General features: G+C 52.8%; 1 protein-coding gene across 6 annotated transcripts in view; it reads right to left on the reverse strand.

The window, feature by feature from the left end:
• The window catches only part of Mroh1 (maestro heat like repeat family member 1), a 73,956-nt gene that overhangs the window by 18,743 nt on the left and 34,860 nt on the right, over positions 1-20,353 (reverse strand). For all 6 annotated transcript variants that reach the window (XM_026409933.2, XM_026409936.2, XM_077801164.1 and 3 more), the window contains 9 exons: positions 16,600-16,673; positions 14,416-14,538; positions 1,983-2,093; positions 1,546-1,690; positions 1,422-1,462; positions 980-1,121; positions 722-774; positions 353-460; positions 50-169 (listed from right to left, as the gene is read on the reverse strand). In XM_026409933.2, the coding sequence (XP_026265718.1) occupies positions 50-169; positions 353-460; positions 722-774; positions 980-1,121; positions 1,422-1,462; positions 1,546-1,690; positions 1,983-2,093; positions 14,416-14,538; positions 16,600-16,673 (917 nt within the window). The remainder of the gene's footprint in view (positions 1-49; positions 170-352; positions 461-721; positions 775-979; positions 1,122-1,421; positions 1,463-1,545; positions 1,691-1,982; positions 2,094-14,415; positions 14,539-16,599; positions 16,674-20,353) is intronic.

The raw sequence follows: 20,353 nt of genomic DNA on the forward strand, positions 1-20,353 counted from the left end.
CCACGCACACACCTGCACCTCGGGACAGGGCTCTGTCCTGGGCGCCCACCTCGTGCTCCGCCTGCTGCTGGTAGCTGGCGGCTCCCAGCAGCTCCTGCAGGCTCTTCCTCACCACCTCCCTGCTCACAGCCGCGGCCAGCGTGGTCCCCAGACACTTGTACAGGAAGTTCTGGAACAGGGCCACAGGGCTCAGCTGCAGCCGCTCCCTCACCCAGGGAGATGGTGCCGTCCTGCCCAGGGGACGTGGCAGGCCCGAGGACAGAGGGCAGAGCCCAGAGTGTCTAGGCAGCGGGAGGTGGGCCTCAGGCTTTCCCCTCTCCCAGGGGGACGCGCCCCAACCGCGACCCAGCACCTTCTCCTGGGGCACCCTGTTGTAGCTTGGCAGCCGCTTGCGCATCTCCAGGCTCAGCTGGCAGGTCCAGGTGTCGTCAGAGACGACGGCCAGGGTGTCCCGCAGGAACTGCCAACGAGGGAGCCATGAGGGGCTGGCTGGGGGGGCAGGCGCGGAGGGGAGGGAAGGCCCTCCCTGGGTCCTGGGCTGCTGGGGCGGGGGCCCACTGCCATCCTCAACCAAGACCCCCCATTCCTGTGCCCCTCACCCCGCCGCCACACCACCAAGTGGACAGACAGTGTGGCCCCGGGAAGGCACAGCCCGGGCCTGTCCCCCACGCCCGCCCTGCCCAGGACAGGGAGGCCACTCTCACTCGGCTCCTCCTCTCACCGTCAGCAGCTTTTCCTCCCACTCGGGCAGGGACAGTGTCTCCTCAGTGTGCGCTGGAACCACCGGGCACCCCGTCAGCCCCGGCTGCCCAGCAGGCCTGCCTCCGAGGCTGCCCACACCTCCCCGGCTGCAGCTCTGGCGGCCCACACCCTGTGCCCCGGCTGCAGCCTGTAGGGACCCTGCCTTGGACCACAGCCAGGAGGGTCCATTCAGACTCACAAACCCACACGCCCCTGGCCCAGGCGAGGCCGGCCTCACCCTCCAGGTGCTCCAGCAGCAGAGGAACGGCCGTCTCCCACGGCTGAGCCAGCAAAGGGTGGATGCTGTGGCGCATGACCCTCAGGAGGCGCAGCGAGGCGGCCCCACGCCCGTCCCCCAGGTAGGGGTGGGAGGACACAACCTGGGGGGTGCGGGGTGGGAGCGTCCTGAGCAGGAGCTGACGTCCTCCTCACACCTGCCCCTGCAGAGGTGTGCGGCTGGACCACGCCAGGGCCACAGGGATCTGCACAGGTGCCGCTGCCCAACCCGGGAAGAAAGCCTGTGGCCACAGCTGGGTGGCTCCCCACCAAGAAGGCAGCCCTGGCAGCCACGAGGACAGGGACCGAGATTCAGGGACACAGGAGGCAGGCGCTGGGGCCAAGCCGGCAGCGGGCTGGGGGTGGGGGGGTGCCCGCTGGTGTGCCGGGAGAGCGGCGCTTACCAGCAGTCTGGTGGTCACAGCGTAGGGAGACGGGAGGTTGGCTGGACAAGAGACACGGAGAGAGTCACTCAGAGGGACAGGCACAGGGCGGGGTCAAGCGAGGGCGGGCCTGGGGAGTGCGCACCGTGGGCCTCGAGCTGAACCAGGAAGGCATCTGCCCCCGCCTCCTGCCTCCTGAGGGCCAGATGCACCAGGCTCCGGCAGAGCGGGGTCAGGGCCTCCGTGAAGTGCGCGGGGACGAGGAACTCCATCAGGTAGGGCCAGAGGACCTGGAGCAGAGGCCCCGGAGGGCCCCGGTCAGCGCCAGGGCAGCCAGCCCACCAACAGGGCCGCTCCCCGGGGCTGCCCAGGACTCCCTCTGAGCAGAGTTCAGGTGTGGACTTGCCAGTCACTTGTCCTGCTGCAGGTCAGGGGACTCTGAGCACTGCCCTAGGGAGGCAGCACAGAGCAAGGCCCGGCTCACCTGTCACCCAGGACTGGGGTGGGTTAGGGTTAGGGCGGGGCCCAGGGAGAGCCAGGTGAGGGCAGCCCGGGCAGGGCCTACTGAGGCCGGACACTCACGTCACTCATCCTGTCCACTGTGGTGCTGACCAGGTAGAGGGTGCGGACACTGATGGCCCGCACGCTGTCAGCGGCTGCCAGGTCTTCGCCATCAGGGCCTGGCTTCTCAGGCTGGGTTGGGTGAAAGGCCAGAGTGTGCGTGAGCCAGGTCGAGGGTGCAGCCTCAGGCAGCCACACCAGGGCCACCTGGCTGGCCTCCTACACCTGGGGACGCCTGCCTCAACCGCCACAGTCAGGAAGAGGCGCTGGGCTGAAGTCTCCCCAGGCCACCACGCCAGGGCCAGGCGGCTCAGGCGGCTGGGTGCTGCGGTCCTCTGTCTTATGGAGAGGCTCCCACAAGACGACGACTCTGTGCTCCCAGGTGCTCTGAGCCGTCCACTCACTTTGAAACTCCAAACGCAAAACATGAACAACAGAGAAAGGGCAAATCGGCGCCAGACCAGGAAGCCTCCTGCTACCCTCGACTTAGGATCCAAAGGCCACGTGGAGAATGCTTCTAAATCATGCTACAAAAACACAGAACTTCCTAGGAAACCCTGTGAGCAACTCTGAAAGTCTAACCGTTAGGCCAGAAGGGACATTTCAACAAGCTTGAGGAGCAGAGATCAAGACTCACTCTGACAGGCAGTCACACAAGTCACAGTAGCCGTGACAGCCACCTGGAGACTTTTAAAGATCACCAAGAAAACACGTGGGTTAAAAAGAAACTAAACCGTCAGAAACGAACACTAGGAACACAGTATCAGGCCGAGTCCAGGGACACGTCTCAGCTGAGACTCTCCCAGGAAGGGACACCATCAGCAGCATGAACCCAGAACCAGAAAGAACCCCAGAAAGATCCTCGAGGTGGACACAGAGGACCCAACTCAGGAAGGTGACGATGTGGAGGGGAACTACTGGTTGGAAGAAGGACGGGGACATATCGAACGAAAAAGGCTAAAAGACCAACAGAGGGACGCACGGTCAGGCAGACGCAGAACAGCCATAAAATGGCAAGTAAAACTGGGCCCTGAGAACTGTTGAAAAGGACGAAGCGGAGACCTTCCCTAGAGAGACGAGGTGACAAGCCTGCGTGGAGAGGGCCGGGGCTGAGCGGGGTGCCAGGTGTCACAGGGCCAGTGCCCAGGCCCAACAGGCACACTCAGTGGTCACCCCTTCCCCTGCCACCCTCTCCACTCCGCCTCATCACCCAGACTGCCGCTCCGGGCCCACTGGACACTAAACCCTCCCTGTCCCCAGCCCTGCCTGTCCCCGGGATGTGGCTCCTAGGGACCTTGGAGGAGCGGGCTCACAGCAGGTGCCCTTGTCAACAGACGCCCTCTAGGCCACCCATGGTGCAGGGGGGCAAGGGTACTCCACTCTCCCATCGACACTGGGTTGCTTCCCCCTGCGGCCACTGTGAACAGTGCTGCCATGACCACAGGTGCATATGAGAATCTCTGAGCAGCTGCTCTCAATTCTCTTATGCATCCCAAACCGCCATGCCGTTTTACATGACGTCCACGGACACCCGCCTTCCCTCGGGGCCTGGAGTCCTGGTGCTGCAGCTGGGGGAGCCTGTCCCTCAGCCTCCGAGTCTAGGCCCCGCAGAGGCACTGCAGTGTCTGCTGGGCTAGGAGAGCACAGGAGGTGTGCCCGTGGGCTGCAGCCCTGACCGCGTCACACCCGAGTTCTCCAAGTCCTTCCAGGGAATCAAGCTCACTCCAGAAACAGAGAAAACCCAAATCGTGCTGTGGCGATTCAAGAGGGTAACTTCACCAGGTGCAGGGACACATGCCCGTAACCCCAACCACTCAGGAGGCCAAGGCAGGAGGGAGGGCAAGTTTGAAGCCGGCCTGGGCAACTTAGCAAGGCCCTAAGCAACCTATTGAGACCACGTTTCAAGATAAAATGTAAAAAGGGCTGGGAATGGAGCTCAGTGGTTAAGCACCCCAGGTTCAATCCCTGAGACCCCCCCCAAAAGAAGGTGACTTCATAGTTAAAAACATCCTACAGCCAGGTGTGGTGGTCCACTCTTGTAATCCCAGCGGCTCAGGAGGCGAGGCAGAGGCAGGAGGATCGTGAGTTCAAAGCCAGCCTCAGCAATTCAGCATGGTACTAAATAAATCAGTGAGACCCGTCTCTAAATGCAATCCAGCACTGGGCTGGGAACGTGGCTCCTGGGGCAAGGGCCCCGAGTGGTTCCATTTGCTGGGCCCAGTCTTAACAGCAACTGGGAAGAAGGGAGGCTGCCAGCCTCTTCCAGGAGCCAGGGGAGGAGGGAGCACGGCCAACTGGCCACAGGGGCCTGGGCCACGGGAAGCCTCACAGGGAAGGCCAGGGCTGCGTCCCTGTGGGGAGAGCTCGGCTCCCACCACGGGGCCAGCACTGGACTGCAGGTCCTAACTAATGACGAGGCAGGAGGGAAAGGAAGCGGGGAAACCATCATCTCAAGAAGTCATGATGTTCCATGTAGAAAACTGCAAAGAACTGACAAAAAAGCAAAGCCACAGGATAAAAAGTCAACACCTAAAACCAACCGTCTGCCCATTTCTAACTCCATGCCATCCGAAATCCAACTCAGGAGGCCGAGGCAGGAGGATCCCAAGTCCCAGGCCAGCCTGGGCAACTCTGTGAGAACCTATCTCAAAAACAGACCAACCAGGGCTGGGGATGTGGCTCAGGCGGCAGCGCACTCGCCTGGCATGCATGCGGCCCGGGTTCGATCCTCAGCACCACATACCAACAAAGATGTTGTGTCCACCGAGAACTAAAAAATAAAAATTAAAATTCTCTCTCTCTCTCTCAAAAAAAAAAAAAAAAAAAACAAACAGACCAACCAACAAAAAACAGAAGAAGGAGAAAAGAAAAAAGAAGGGATAAAGAAGAAAAGGGAAGGAAGAGGAGGAAGTAAAGGTGAAGAGGAAGAAGACACTGAAGTGAGGAACACGGTGAGCTCGGCCCAGACCCACAGAGTCAAGGACACACAGACTCTGGGTCTCGCCATCTCTAAGATACTAATGAAAGAAAGGCAAGGATCCGAAAGAGCATGGAGACGTCATGTCCTCATGCCGGACGCCCTCTCCCAATGTTCTACAGACAGTCGAACTCAAAATCCCACCGTCTGTTCCACAGAGACCACAGGATGATTCTGAAGTCCACACAGCAGACAAAGTGAGGGTGACACCAGAGCACGGCCGGGCAGGCCCAGAGCCAAAGGCCGCAGCCAGAAGGCAGCACAGGGCTTGGGAGGCACTGTCACCGCTGGACTGCACCAGTGTCCACACAGCCACCAGGTGCACAAGGAAGAGTTGTCGCTGGGACAGCTGGGCAGGCACCTGCAGAAGCCAGCCCAGGCCAGGCCTCACTGTGCAAAGAAGTGCCTTGGCATGGGCCAGGATCTCTTAAAATACTTCTAGGAAAGTACACGGCAGATTTGTGTGACCTTGTGCTCAGCCAGGATCTACCAAACAAGACACCAAGGGTATGATCCACAGACAAAAACCAGGTAAACTGGTCTTTAAGAAATTTAAACTTGTAGCCGGGCACGGTGACACATGCCTGTAATCTCAGTGGCTCAGGAGGCTGAGGCAGGAGGATCACAACTTCAAAGCCAGCCTCAGCAACTCAGCCAGGCCCTAAGCAGCTTAGTGAGGCACCCAGGTTTGATCCCTGGTACCAAAAAAAAATTAGACTTCTACTTTTGAAAGGTATTATTAAGAATTAAAGGGCGGGGCTGGGGCTCAGGGGTAGAGCGCTTGCCTAGCAGGTGAGAGGCACTGGGTTTGATTCTCAGCACCACATAAAAATGAACAAAGTCCATTGACAACTAAGAAGATATTTAAAAAACAAAGAATTAAAAAGACAAGCAGGCAACAGACTTGCAAGAAAATACTTACAAACCATAAATGTGAGAAAGGGCTTGCACCAGAATATACAGACATCTCCTAAAACTCAGTAAGGAAAGAACCCAATTTCTGCTTCTCCTTTTCCTGTGAGGTGCTCAGGATCTACTGGAGCACTGCAGCCTCTCAGGGCGGAGAAGCTGCTGCTCAGCTAGACCCAGTCGAGAGACAGCACACCCTGCTGCTCAGACCAACGACCTCGCTCAGAATTCAACAAAACTTTAACAGAAAGGACAGAAAAGACCAAGCCGGCCTCAGTGGCCCACACCTGTCATCCCAGCGGCTCGGGAGGCTGAGGCAGGAGATCACAAGTTCAAAGCCAGCCTCAGCAACAGCAAAGTGCTACGCAAACTCCGACCCTGTGTCTAAATAAAATACAAAATAGGGCGGGGGATGTGGGTCAGGGGTCGAGCACCCCGAGTTCAACCCCCGGTACCAAAAAAAAAAAAAAAAAAAAAAGAATGGTTGGAATTGAAGAGGGTTGTAGAATGAATAATCTCTTCAGGGAAATAATAACGGAAAAAATTCCAAACCTTGAGGCTGAGATGGACCTCCAGACACAGGACACATTCAAACTCCAAATAGGCGAGATCAAAAAAGAGCTTGTCCAAACTCATCATGATTAAAACAAAACAAAAACAAGGACAAGGACAGGAGGATCCGAGACCCTTCTGACTGTTTGGCACCAACGCTAGAACCCAGGAGGGCGTCGAGAGGTCTGTGTGGGTCCTCAGAGAGACAACTGTCAAGCAGGATTTCTGTCTCCAGCCAAGTCACCTTCAAGTCCCTGAAGATTAGCAGAAACTAAAAGAATCCACGGTGACTCAGCTGGCACCCCCGGGAGGACTCGCCCACACAGAAGAAATGGGCCTCAGACTCCAGCGCTCCAGGACAGGCCTCGTCTGGAGCACAGCTCAGCGATGGGAAACAGGACAGGTGAACGCTAGCGACCCGTCACAATGGCGGGATTAATAACATCTCCCTGTGATAAACCTGAATGTAAATCTTCTTAACTCTCCAGGTAAAGACGCAGGTCAGCCAGGCGTGGCGGCACACTCGGGAGGCTGAGGCAGGAGGATTGCAAATTTAAAAACAGCCTCAATAATTTAGTGAGACCCTAAGTGACTTAGTAAGACCCTATTGCAAAATAAAAAATGAAAGGGCTAGGGTGCAATTCAGTGGTAAACTAACCCTGGATTACATCTCCAGAGCCAAAAAAGGAAAAAGACCTAGGCTGGCAGAATGGATTCAAAAAAACGGACCAACTGTATGTTGTTGGCAAAGACAGCCACAGGCTGAAAGTGAATGGGTGGAGACTGATGGCCCACGGGAACGGAGCCCCAACCAAGCAGGAGTAGCTACTCTCACACCTGACCACGAGACTGCAGCCCCAAGTCAACCAGAAAAGACAAAGACCTAAAGGAACAATCCAGCGAGAGGATTCAACAACCGGAACCGTTCACATCACCTCATGACATCAACAGACACCACGTCAACTGGGAGACTCAGCCCCATACCACAGCCGTGGATGGTCTCCACCACCTCTCACCAACACCTAGGTCACCCAGACACCAACTCAGGGACGGCTCCTCCGACCTTAAAAATAAAATGGACTTAATAAACTTCCAAAGAATATCTGACCCAACTAGAGCAGAATGCTCATGGAACCTTTTACAAAACAGACCATACTGTAGGCCGCAAAGCCACTCTTAGCAAATGCAAAAACAAACAAACAAAAAGAACCCAGTATGATTCTTTGCATCTTATCAGGTCATAATGGAATAAAATGAGATATCATCTGAATATCTCTAAACCCTGGAGATGGGATGGTACACTTCACAACGGTGACTGGGTGAAGAGAATGAGACCGACGTCCAACACACCTGGTGGCCTCTGGGACCCCAGCGTGCAGTTCTGAGAGGGAAGTCACGGCCATGACAGTCTCCATAAGAAACCCAGAAAGATCCAGAATAAGCCACCAGCAAAGGGTCAGGACACAGAGAGCTGGTTCTTTGAAAAGGTAAGTGAGTTTGATAAACCCTTAGTCACACTGAACAAAGCAAAACAGAGAAGACACAAATTTAAAAAAAAAGTAATGAAAAACCACCACAGACATCAGAAATCCAGAGGACCATTAGGGGCTATCTTGAAAATCTACACTCCCATACACTGAAAAAGAGAAGAAATGGATGTATTTATAGACACAGACAGCCTGCCATAGTTAAATCAAGGACACATGGAAAACTGAAGAGACAATAACTAACAATAAGACGGAGGACGCAATAAAAACCTTTCAATAGCAACAAAGCACCCAGGACCAGATGGATTTTTTACCTGAATTCTACCAGAACTTTAAAGAAGAATTGATCCTAATGGTCCCCAAATTATTCCATGAAATACAAAAGGAAGGAACACTTTCAAATTCATTCTATGAAGCCAGTATCACACTCATACCAAACCACATAAGGACACATCAAGGAAAGAAAAGTACAGATTAGCTGAGCGCAGTGGGTCATGCCTGTGATCCCAGTGGCTGGGGAGGCTGAAACAAGAGGATCCCAAGTTTAAGGCCAGCTTTGATGATTCAGTACAGCCCCAAGTAACCTAGTGAGAACCTGTCTCAAAAAATAAACAAACAGAGCTGAGGTTGTGGCTCAGCAGTCAAGCACTGGCCTAGCATGTGCACAGCCCGGGTTCGATCCTCAGCACCACATAGAAATAAATAAATAAATGAATAAAAAAAGATGTCGTGTTCAACTACAACTAAAAAATAAATATTTAAATAAATAAACAGAGCTGGGGGATATGGTAAATTGCTCTTGGGTTCAATCCCCAGGAAAGAAAGAAAGAGAGAGAGAAAGAAAGAGAGAGAGAGAGAAAGAGAAAGAAAGAAAGTAAAACTACAGACCAATATTTCTGATGACCATAGATGCAAAGAAACCTTAGTATCAGCAAGCTGTGTTGAACATATTAAGAAGGCTGTACACCATGAACAAGGTGGTTTTATTCCAGGGTTGCAAGAATATGGTGCACACCTATAATCCCAGCAGCTCGGGAGGCTGAGGCAGGGCGATCAAGAACTCAGAGCCAACCTCAGCAACTTGGAGAGTCATAACCTGCTCTTGAGAGCACTTCCTTTAAAACCTGGAGCAAGACAGGGGTGTGCACTCTGACCACTCTCATTTAATGCAGCACAGACACTCTAGCCACCAGGCAGGAGAGGAAGGAAAGGGACAGAAACACAAAAGGAAGAGGTCACGTCGCCAGTGCTTCAGATGGTGGGTCCTGTACTCAGACCATGCAGAAAGCTCGAGCCGATGAACACGTTCAGCAAAGAACAAGTTACAAAATCAACATACAAAGATCACTAGCTTTCCTCTACACAGATAATGAGTCTGCTGAGAAAGAAGTCAGGAAAATTATCCCATTCACAAAAACCTAAAACACACACACACACACACACACACACACACACACACACACACTCACGTAGGAATCTGACCCAGGAAGTAAAAGACCTCTACAGAACTACACTGAAGAAAGAAACGGAAGGAGACACAAGAAGATGGGAAGCCCTCCGTGTCCACAGACGTGCAGAATTAACACTGTCCAAATGGCACCTTTCCACAAGCACATACAGATCAGTGCAATCCCGTCAAAACACCACTGACTTTCTTCACAGAACAAGGGGGAAACAGTCATAAAATTCCTTTAGAAGAATAAAAGACTCAGAGTAGCCAAAGCAATTCTGAGCAATAAGAGCCAGGCTAGAGGCATTGAATATCTGACTTCAAATTATACTAAAGAGCTATAGTAACTAAAACAGCATGGTACTGGCATAAAAACAGACACACAGAACAACAGAACAGAAGACACAGACAAACCCACACAGATACCATCATCTGACCCTTCACAAAGGTGCCTAAAACAGATTGGAGACTTCTCTCAAATGGTGCTGATAAAACTGGTCATACATATGTGGAAGAATGAGAACGGATCCCTATTGCTCACCCTGCACAGAAGTCAACTCAAAATGGATCACAGACCTAGGAATCAGACCCCAAACCATGCAACTCCTAGAAGAGAACATAAGATGAACACACCTGTACAGGTGGACGCAGGCTTGGACTTCCTCAATAGGACTCCTAAAGCCAGAAGGAATGCCCAGGATTAATGAATGGGATGGCGTCAAATTCAAAAGCTTTTGCACAGCAAAGGCATCTAGAGCATGAAGAGAGAATCTACAGAACAGGAGGAACCTTGGCTGACTCCTCTTCTGACAGAGAGTCAGTATCTAGAATATGTAAATAACTCAAAAAACCTCACAAGAGAAAAACAGCCCAATCAACGAGTGGGAAAATGAATTAAACAGACACTTCTCCAAAGAAGAAATACAAAAGGCCAATACAAAAATGCTCAACATCTCTAGCAAATAGGGACATGCAAATCAAGACTACACTGAGACTTCCTCTCACTCCAGTCAGAGGGCAGTCTTCAAGAATACAAACAAGTGCTGGAGAGGAGACTAAGGGGACACTTTACGCTCTTGCTGGGATTTAAATTGTTGCAACCACCTCGGATTGGAAATCGGTATGGAGGCTCCTCAAAAGACTAGGCGTGAGGGGCTGGGCGTGGCTCAGCAGGGGAGCACTAAATAAAGGTCTTAATAACTACAACTAAATATAAAAAGAAGACTAGGCATGAAACCACCATAGGACCAGCGGTACCCCTCCTAAAGCATTAAAATCATCTTACTACAGCAATACATGCAAGCCATGTTTACCTTATTTTTTTCTTGTGGTGCTGGGCATCAGACCCAGGGCCTTGTGCCTGCAAGGCAAGCACTCAACCCACTGAGCTAGCCCATGTTTGTAGCAGCATGATTCACAGCAGCCAAACCCTGGAACCAGCCTAGGTACCCACCAGCAGATGAATGATAAAGAAAATGTGGTGTAGTCTCCGACTCCATCCATTTGCCTGCAAATGCCATAATTTTATTCTCTTTTAATGCTGAGTAGTACTCCATTGTGTATAGACCACATTTTCTTTATCATTCATCTACTGAAGGGCATCTAGGTTGGCTCCACAGTTTAGCTATTATGAATTGTGCTGCTATAACACTGATGTGGCTGTGTCCCTGTAGTGTGCTGATTTTAAGTCCTTTGGGTATAGTCCGAGGAGAGGGATAGCTGGGTCAAATGGTGGTTCCACTCCAATTTTCCAAGGAATCTCCATACTGTTTTCCATATTGGCTGCACCAGTTTGCAGTACCACCAGCAGTGTATGAGCATAACTTTTCCCCACATCCTTGCCAACACTTATTGTTGTTTGTATTCTTTTATTTATATACTTTTATTTATTTATTTTTATGTGGTGCTGAGGATCAGACCCAGAGCCTCCCGTGTGCAAGGTGAGCGCTCTACCACTGAGCCCTAGCCCCAGCTCCTGTTTGTATTCTTAATGGCTGCCATTCTGACTGGAGTGAGATGAAATCTTAGAGTAGCTTTGATTTGCATTTCTCTAATTGCTAGAGATGTTGGACATTTTTTCATATATTTGTTGACTGACTGTATATCCTCTTCTGAGAAGCGTCTGTCCAGTTTCTTGGCCCACTGACTGATTGGATCATTTGTTCTTTTGATGTTATCTGATGTGCGTGTGGTAAAAATTTGCTCCCATTCTGTAGGCTCTCTGTTCACCCCCCTGATTGTTTCTTTTGCTGAGAAGAAACTTTTTAGTTTGAATCCATCCCATTATTAATTCTTGATTTTAATTCTTGCACTACAGGAGTCTTATTAAGGAAGTTGGGGCATAATCCAACATGACGGATTACTTTTGGCCTACTTTTTCTTCTATTAGGCACAGGGCCTCTGGTTTAATTCCTAGGTCCTTGATCCGCTTTGAGTTTTGTGCATGGTGAGAGTTAGGGGTTGAATTTCATTTTGCTGCACATGGATTTCTAGTTTTCCCAGCACCATTTGTTGAAGAGGCTATCTTTTCTCCAATGCATGCTCTTGGCACCTTTGTCTCATATAAGGTAATTGTAGTTTTGTGGGTGAGTCTCCGTGTCCTCTATTCTGTACCATTGGTCTACAAGGCTATTTTGGTGCCAATACCATGCTGTTTTTGTTACTGTTGCTCTGTAGTACAGTTTAAGGTCTGGTATAGTGATGCCACCTGCTTCACTCTTGCTGCTAAGGATTGCTTTAGCTATTCTGGGTCTCTTATTTTCCAGATGAATTTCATGAATGCTTTTTCTGTTTCTATGAGGAATGTCATTGGGATTTTGATTGGAATTGCACTGAATCCATATAGTGCCTTTGGTAGTATGGTCATTTTGACAGTGTTAATTCTGCCGATCCAAGAGCAAGGGAGATCTTTCCATCTTCTAAGGTCTTCTTTAATTTCCTTCTGTAGTTTTCATTGTAGAGGTCTTTCACCTCTTTCATTAAGTTGATTCCCAACTATTTAATTTTTTGGGGGGGGCTATTGTAAGTGGAGTAGTTTTCCTCGTTTCCCTTTCAGAGGATTTGTCACTGATGTACAGAAATGCCTTTGATTTTTGGGTGCTGATCCTGCTACTTTGCTGAATTCATTTATTAGTTCTAAGAATTTTCTGGTGGAGCTTTTTGGGTCTTCTTTGAGACCACCATGACCAAACACCAGGCGGACAAAGGGACTGCTGAGCAGGTCAATTTACCAAAGTTTCATTCAATACAAAAACTTCTTCAAAAAAACGTCATTTCATTTTCTGCCTAAAGGCGATCAAGGGCCGTTGGGTAAAACACAGGTAGGTCTACTTGAAAGGGATTCTGCCCCTGCGGCCAGCAGATGTGCACTGCACTTTCTCTGCATCTACTGAGACGGGTCAGGCGTGGGATTCTTATCTTCAGTCTGTTGATGTGATGAATCACATTTCTTGATTTCTGTACGTCAGACCCACCTTGCATCCCTGGGATGAACCCCATGCCGAATACTTTCTGTGACATGAGGAGGCTGATTCACAATGGGGCTGGAGGGGAGCATGGGAGGAATGGAGGGACTTCAGAGGGGAAAGGGGAAGGAGAGGAAGGGAGGGGAGTGGAGGTAGGAAAGATGGTGGAATGAGATGGACATGGTCACCCTAAGTACACGTATGGAGACACGAATGGTGTGATATAAAAGATCATGCTGTCTATGTGTACTATGAATTGAAACGCATTCTGCTGTCATGTATAACAAATTAGAATGAATTTTTTAAAAAAGAAAATGTGGTATACATATACAATGGAGTTTAATTCAGCCATAAAGAAGAATGAAATTGTGTCTCTGCAGGAAATTGGATACAACTTGAGACCATTATGTCAAGCAAATAAGCTGAACTCTGAAGGTCAAGATTAATATTTTCTGGCACATGTGGAAGACAGAGAGAAAAAAGGAATAGGAAGTTGAGGGGATCTCATGAAAACTGATGAGACGTGAGTAGGGGAAAGGACCAAGGGGAGAGAAGAGGGGCCGGGAAATACTGGGGAGTGACACGGCCAAATGATCCTGTGACACTGTGACACCTAACAATCTACAACCACAAATCCCACTGTGTACAGCTAGTGCACTGAGAGAAAAATATGGAGACTGTGCCCAGCGGCACACGGCGGAGGTTCTTAACTGCTGAGCCTGCCCACACTTCAATGTGAGTCGACTACTCACAGTGGCACTGCATGTGATGGAATGCACTCAGCAGTGCACAGGGACTACAGGGTGACCTGAGAGTCCAGCTCAGCAGGACTGGGCGGCTCAGTGGCAGAGTGCTTGGTTAGCAAGCACAGTGCCCTGAGTTCAATCCCCAGTACTTGGAGAAAAACGCCTGATACAAGGGGAGGAGCTGACTTGAGCTACACTCCGTCCAGCCCACCTAGGCATTCTGGAAAAGCAAAACCAGAGGGTCAGCTGGCTACCAGGAGGCAAGGGAACGTCGGGTGCCAGATGTCCTGTGTCTTGACACAGTGCTTGTGTGACTGTCATCAAAAGCACATGTGGCAATTTAAAGGGTGCATTTTCCTGTGTGCAAATACACCTTAGTGAGACTGACTTAAAGAAAAGTAAGAGGCCGGGGGCAGTGGCACACGCCCCGTCATCCTCAGTACCCCCCCCCACCGGCAAAAAAAAAAAAAAAAGATAAACACAGGCAGTGGCTGTTACCAGTGTGAGAGCTGACCTCGGACAAACCCAATTTTTACTAAACCTTCCCAGGCCACACCCAGCTTCTAGATCACTGCAGTGCTCTGGAGGGACCCAGGACCTCCCCACCTGCCCTTTACTTTTACCAGTCACCTGCTACTTTTCAAGAAGAAACTGACTTATTTACTAGCTTTTAAGACAGAAAAGCCCCAAAGAGAACCAAGTCTCTGCTTTCTGCCTCTTCTGAGTTTTGGGAGCTGCCAGTGGACTCAAGGCGCAGAGACCCCGACTCAGAAACAGGGAACCTCAGTGCACAGAGCCTAGTAGCTGCTGGGCCCAGAGCTGGGGGTGAGGCCGGTGGGTGACGCTGGTGGGTGAGGCGTGGCCCTTACCTCCTGCTCAGGGGGCAGCGCACACTGCTGCACGATGTACTCAATCATCACCTCGCCTCCGGGCTGCTCCAGGTAGCCATGGTGAGCCATGGCGCTGATCACCTGCACCACAGCCCGTTTCACCTGCCCAGAACCAACAGGTCAGGAAGGGGCCAGACAGAGACTGTCATGCCAACCCAGCCGGCAGACAGGGGCCTCATTCCTCCCCTGCCCACACCTGCACTGCACACATGCCTGCACCTACACCCAAGTGCAACCACACCCACACCTGCGCCTGAGCTCCCAACTGTGCCAGTACCCACACCTGTACCTGCATGTATGCTCATACCTCTACCTGTGCCCACACCTGCACCTACACCTCTATCAGTGCCTGCAGCTGTGCCCTCACCTGTATCTGTGCTATTTGGTCCCTGGGCTGAAGAAGCCCCATTAGCCCCTGCAGCATCCTCCTCCAGTGGTGGATGAGCCCAGCTCTGTCGGGGGCCTCTCCTCCTTCTTCCCCACGGCCCCCACTCCCACAGCCCTTCATCAGTCACCCTGTCTCACTCCTTCCCTTCTCTGTCCACTTCCATCAGCCTCACCCAAGTCTATGCAAGCAGTCCTGCTGAAGGGCCCACCCCAAATCACCCTGCCCTTAGCCCCCTGAACACTGGCCACCGGCCGCCCAGGACTAGACTCAGCCTCCTGGTGTCTCTGCCTGAGATCTGCCTGGCCTTGGGATGCACTGCTTCAGGGCCGGCTGCTCTTCGTACATGGTTTCCTGGGGGGCATCACTGCCCTGGCCATGGTCCCTGATGTGAGCCTTCACCCAGACACTCCTGGGAGTCCTCAGCGGCATGTCCAGCCCTGCGCCATAAGCACTCCTGGTGGCTCGAAGGCGTGGCCAGTCCCACGTGGTGAAACAAGCTACACTGCCCTCAGAGCCAGCACTGCCTCCATCCCAACGCCACACTGTCCCCAGAGACATTGGCCTCTGCTCCCACCCAAAGTCCTCTGCACAGACTGCCTCCCTTGGGAGGCTTCTCCCTCATCTTGAGAAAGTCTCTGCAGAGGCTGGACATCATCATCCCAGCGAGGCCTCTTCAGAGCACCCCTCGCCCACGCTACCCCAGTGACCTGCGTGCCTACAGGAACAGGTGGGTTGGGCTGGCAGCTGACTGCCTAGAGAGCAGCAGATGGCCTGAAGTGACCTGCAGTAGGGGCAGGTGTGGGCACAGATGCCCCTGGCACTGCAGATGTCACGTGAGCCCCCACGACAGCTGCAGGGCCTTGTAAGGGAGGCATTGGGGACGCCTCTGAACACGAGGGTTTGTGCACTATGGAGCATGACCCTGCCACAGGGGTAACTCGGGACCCATGCCAGAAGCTCCAGGGAAAGCAGTGAGAGGAGAACCCAAGGAGCAGGCTAGGGCCAGCAGAAAGGTCGGAGCAGGCCCCAGAGGAGCGCAGGTCCCTGCTGCCCCTGAGTAAGCAGGCCCTGCCCACCGTAGCAGTTCCTGACCACCCTGGGCGCAGGAAACCTGCACGGCCCAAGGAGGGGGCTTGACCCTGGAGATCACCCATAAGCCACCGGAAGGTCCTGCTGATAAGAGTGCCCCGGGGGCTGGGGCTGGGCTCAGTGGTGGAGCGCTTGCTCGCACGTGTGAGGCCCTGGGTTCATCCTCTGCACCACATAAAAATAAACAAACAAAATACAGGTATGGTGTCCAACTACAACAAAATATTAAAAAAAAAAAAAAAAAAAAGAATGTCCACTGGCTTAGGCCACAGGCCAAAACACGGGTCTAACAATGTGATTCTGACCACAAGAGGTCCCTGTCTATGGGTCTGGACCTCGCCTGCACTCGGTCCCACGTGCTTCTGGCTGGGGCTGATTTTATCCTGCATCTTCTCCCTGCAGCAGACTAACTAAAAATATAACAGCTTCCTGAGTTCTCTGAGTCCCTCGAGTGAGTGCTGGACCGGGGGGTGGTACTGAAGAGCCCTGGACTTGCAGCTGGCCCCAGCAGTGGGCTGGTCCCTGGCATCAGGCCTGGTTAACTGTGTCAGGAGTATGATGAAGGCAGCTGCTAGCCACACACTAAGCCCACGTGCCTCCTCGTGCTGGTGGCCCAGGGCCTGGTGAGGCAGAGCACTCTTCTGTGGCTGCTCAAGGTGGAGCCCAGCCTGACCTGTCCAGTTTACCTTATTGTTGGTGTCCAGAAGAGGAAGCCTCATGGCAGAGAGAATAAAGGGCTTCTTAACTTCCATTTGAGCAGCTGCAAGAAATGAACACAATGGCTCAGTCTGCACCATGGCCAGAACCAGCCATCCCACCCACCTCTGTCCCAAGGCCCAGAACACTCCTCTAGGGTCTGGCCTTACCAGGCCTCCACGTGGGAGAAGGAGAAGGCCTAAGTCCACTACTCTCTAGGGGACAAATGATTTTCCCCCAAATAACATTATTTTACCCAATTAAAAAGCTAAAACGTTGGCAGTTCAGGGAAGTAGGTTAAAAATATGGGCCTGAGCCAAGTATAGTGGTGCACACCTGTAATCCCAGCAACTCAGGAGACTGAGTCAGGAAGAACAAGTTCAAGGCCAACCTGGACAACTTAGCAGGACTTTGTCTCAAAGTAAAAAAAAAAAAGAAAAAAAATAGGGGCTGGGGTTGTGGCTCAGCAGCAGAGCGTGTGCATGTGTGAGGCACTGTGTTCAATCCTTAGCCTCACAAAAAAATAAACAAATAAAATAAAGGCATTCTGTCCATCTACAACTACAAAATTTTTTTTAAATAAATAAAAAATTTTTAAATTAAAAAGTGTTGGGCATGCTGCCCAGTGTTAAGGAGTACTTACCTAGTACGTACTAAGCCCTGGGTTTAAGCCCTAGCACCATCAAAAAAAAAAAAAAAAAAAAACTTAAAGAGCCTGACAAGAAGATTGCAAACTTAAGGCCAGGCTTGGCACCTCAGCAAAACACCTCAGACACAGAGGACTGAGGATGTAGGTCAGTAACAGAACACCCTGGTTTCAATACCCAGGCAGAAAAAAGAAAGGAAGGAAGGGAAAAAAGAGCCTGGGAGGGTTGACCAAGCCATTGTCCACTGGACGGCATGGACTCTCCATGGTCTCACCAGGTGGAGTGGGACAGGCCCTGGGCTCAGTACACATCTCGCCTGTTCCCGGGAGACCTGCGGCTGCTCGACTGGGGACTCCCTCTTGCTGAGAACCAGCAACCTGACCCCTCTTTTCCTGATATGTAGAAGAGGTTAAAAAAGGGCCATCAGGAAATGGTGGGATTAATAAAAACGAACACAGAGGACTTGGGCATGGTGCAGCGACCACTACTGCACCGCGAGGAGCGAAGCTTTCATTCAGCACAGTCCCTCGGAGAGTGAGGGAGGGGTCATCCCGACATTTTAATCCACAGCCCAGAACCCTGAAGCCACAGGAGCCCCAGTGCTGGCCAAACTCAAGCTCCACGCTGCAGAAGACAGAGCCTGAGGCGGGACTCGGCCTGGAGGCTTATCCCAGACCTCTGGAAGCTGCAGAAAAGAGGCCCTGAAAAGAACAGGGAGCAGAGGCAGACTGCAACAGGGCCTGTGCCCGGGAGGCGAGCGGGCGGCACGGGCCGGGCCGCGGGAGGGCGAAGCTGAGCCAGTGAGAGGCAGTGGGAGCACCTCCTGGAGGGGACCCCGGGTCAGGCAGGGAGGGCAGGGCGTCAGCACAGCCAGAGCAAAGAGTAGGGACTCTGCTCCACGGCAGCAGATGCCCTGAAGTGACCAGCACCAGGAGGTTCTGGTGAAATCACTGGACATTAAAGAAAAAAATACTGGGATATCTGAAAACAAAAGCAAACAGATCAGGAGAGAAAGTTACCTACGTCAGGTTTGGATGGCGACCCTCCAACAAAACCCAGGACTCCCCCTCCAATTTCAGATAGACAACAAACAGCGTTTTAGCACAAGAACGTCTCGGTCATACTGGGGCCTGCTGGTCTCTGCCGAGTCTGGCAACTCCTTGCCAAAAGCAAAGGAGTGACCGGTTAACCCATGAGACAGGAGCCGGGGCTTGGACACGCAGCCAAGGGTCCGTCACCCACACAGAGCCAGACAGCAGGCAGGCCAGGCTGTGCTCACGAGCCTCCCCGAGCCAGCCGGCAGCCACACACACGCGCAGCCCCTGCAGAAAGAGCCAGAGGAGGGCGGGAAGGAGGGCAGACACCGTGCAGGGGGGGCCAGGGCAGTGGGAGAGACACGTTCACAGCTTCGTGCTCAGTCACCCTACAGGGGAAGCACTGTGACTCTAGTGTCAGCGCTGTGTGACAGGGTGAGAAAAATAAGGAATGGCCAGGCAGGGTGGCACAGGCCTGTCATCCCAGGGCTGGGGAGGCTGAAGCAGGAGGATCTCAAGTTCAAAGACAGCCTCAGCAATTCAGCAAGGCCCTCAGCAATTCAGCGAGTCCTGCCTCTAAAAGGCCAGGTGTGGCGCAGTGGTGAAGCAGCCCTGGGTCCAATCCCTGGTACCAAAACAAAAGTGAAAAAACACCCAAAAGGAGCTACAGGACATTGTGATTCCATCAGCCGAGAGCCAGAAAGTCCCAAGGGGAGCCAAGAGCAGGGAGAACTTGCCATTTCAGAGGAACCTGAGTGTGGGCCAGACAGAAACCTGGGCGCTGCCCAGTGGGCAGACAGGAACCTGCCCGTGCACCAGAGAGCAGCACGCCTCGAGCTGTCACTTCTACAAGTGGACGTGCTATGGTCTGGATGGGAAGTGCCCCTAAGAGCTACAACACTGACACAGGAGCGTCCAGCGGTACTGTGGGGGGTGAGGCCTCACCGGTCCGTTGGTTTGAATGGACCAACTGGGGGTGACTGCCAGCAGGCAGGAAGAGGACGGGGAAGGGCAGGTCGCCGGGGCACGTCCTAGAAGTGGGCATCTGCCCAGTGGACCTTCCCCACTCGGCTTCCTCACTCTGCCCTGGCAGGGGCGCTTCTTCCTTCAGGCCCTCCTGCCGTGACCCTCTGCCCTGCTTCAGGCCCAGGCAGTGGACTCAGCGGCCGGGGGTGGACCTCTGAAATGGGAGTGAGGTGACCGTTTCCCCCCGGAGTCGTCCTGCCAGATGTTTTGGTGACCATGATGAAACGGCGACTAACACAGCACAGAAAATGACTTCAGAGGACAGAGCAGAAATGCAGGTCACGATGAAGCGACTTCTCAGTGGGAGAGTGTGTGCGGGAGGGGAGGGCCAAGGAGCCCGGCCAGCCATGTGCACCGAGAGCCTGGGGTGGAGAGAGGCCTGGAGTTCCGTCGCCTGGCCTGGGCCCTGCCTAGGCTAGCCCCCAGGCCAGGTACTCGGCCTTTCTGCACCTCCTGGCAACACACAGGGGCCGCTGGTGACGGACAGGAAATGCTGATCTGGGAGACGACTCATCAGGGTGGAGAGTCCTGCCTTCAAACTCCCTCCCAGCCCAGATGGCCACTAGCAGCACCACAGGGACGCGAAGCCAACAGGCCCAGGCTGACTGTGCCCGGCAGAGGCCCGTGTCCCAGGCCCTCCCTGGACTCCTGCCCCTGCCCCATCTCAAGCTGTCCCTACATCATTCCCACAGCTCTGCCGGCTGCCCCAGTCCCACGGCCACTATCTGCAGCCCAGCATTGGTAAAGAGCTGACCTCACAGGACAGAAGCCAGTGCACATGTCCCATAACAGGCCAGACAGGCTTGGTGGGGTGCAGATCCTGCCTCACATGTGTTCCCAAGTGGCTTAGCAAACGCAGCATGCCCAGCCCTATTTCATTTTATTTTGAGACAGGGTCTTGATAAGTTGCCCAGTCCAGCCTCAAACTTATGGTCCTCCTGGCCTCCCGAGGAGCCATGATCACAGCACCACCACATCCAGCCTTGCACTTGCTCTTGGAATCTGTTAAGAGTATAAGCTAGGGGCTGGGACTGGGG

Source organism: Urocitellus parryii, chromosome 7 (assembly GCF_045843805.1).
Source record: "Urocitellus parryii isolate mUroPar1 chromosome 7, mUroPar1.hap1, whole genome shotgun sequence".
Classification (NCBI taxonomy): domain Eukaryota; kingdom Metazoa; phylum Chordata; class Mammalia; order Rodentia; family Sciuridae; genus Urocitellus; species Urocitellus parryii.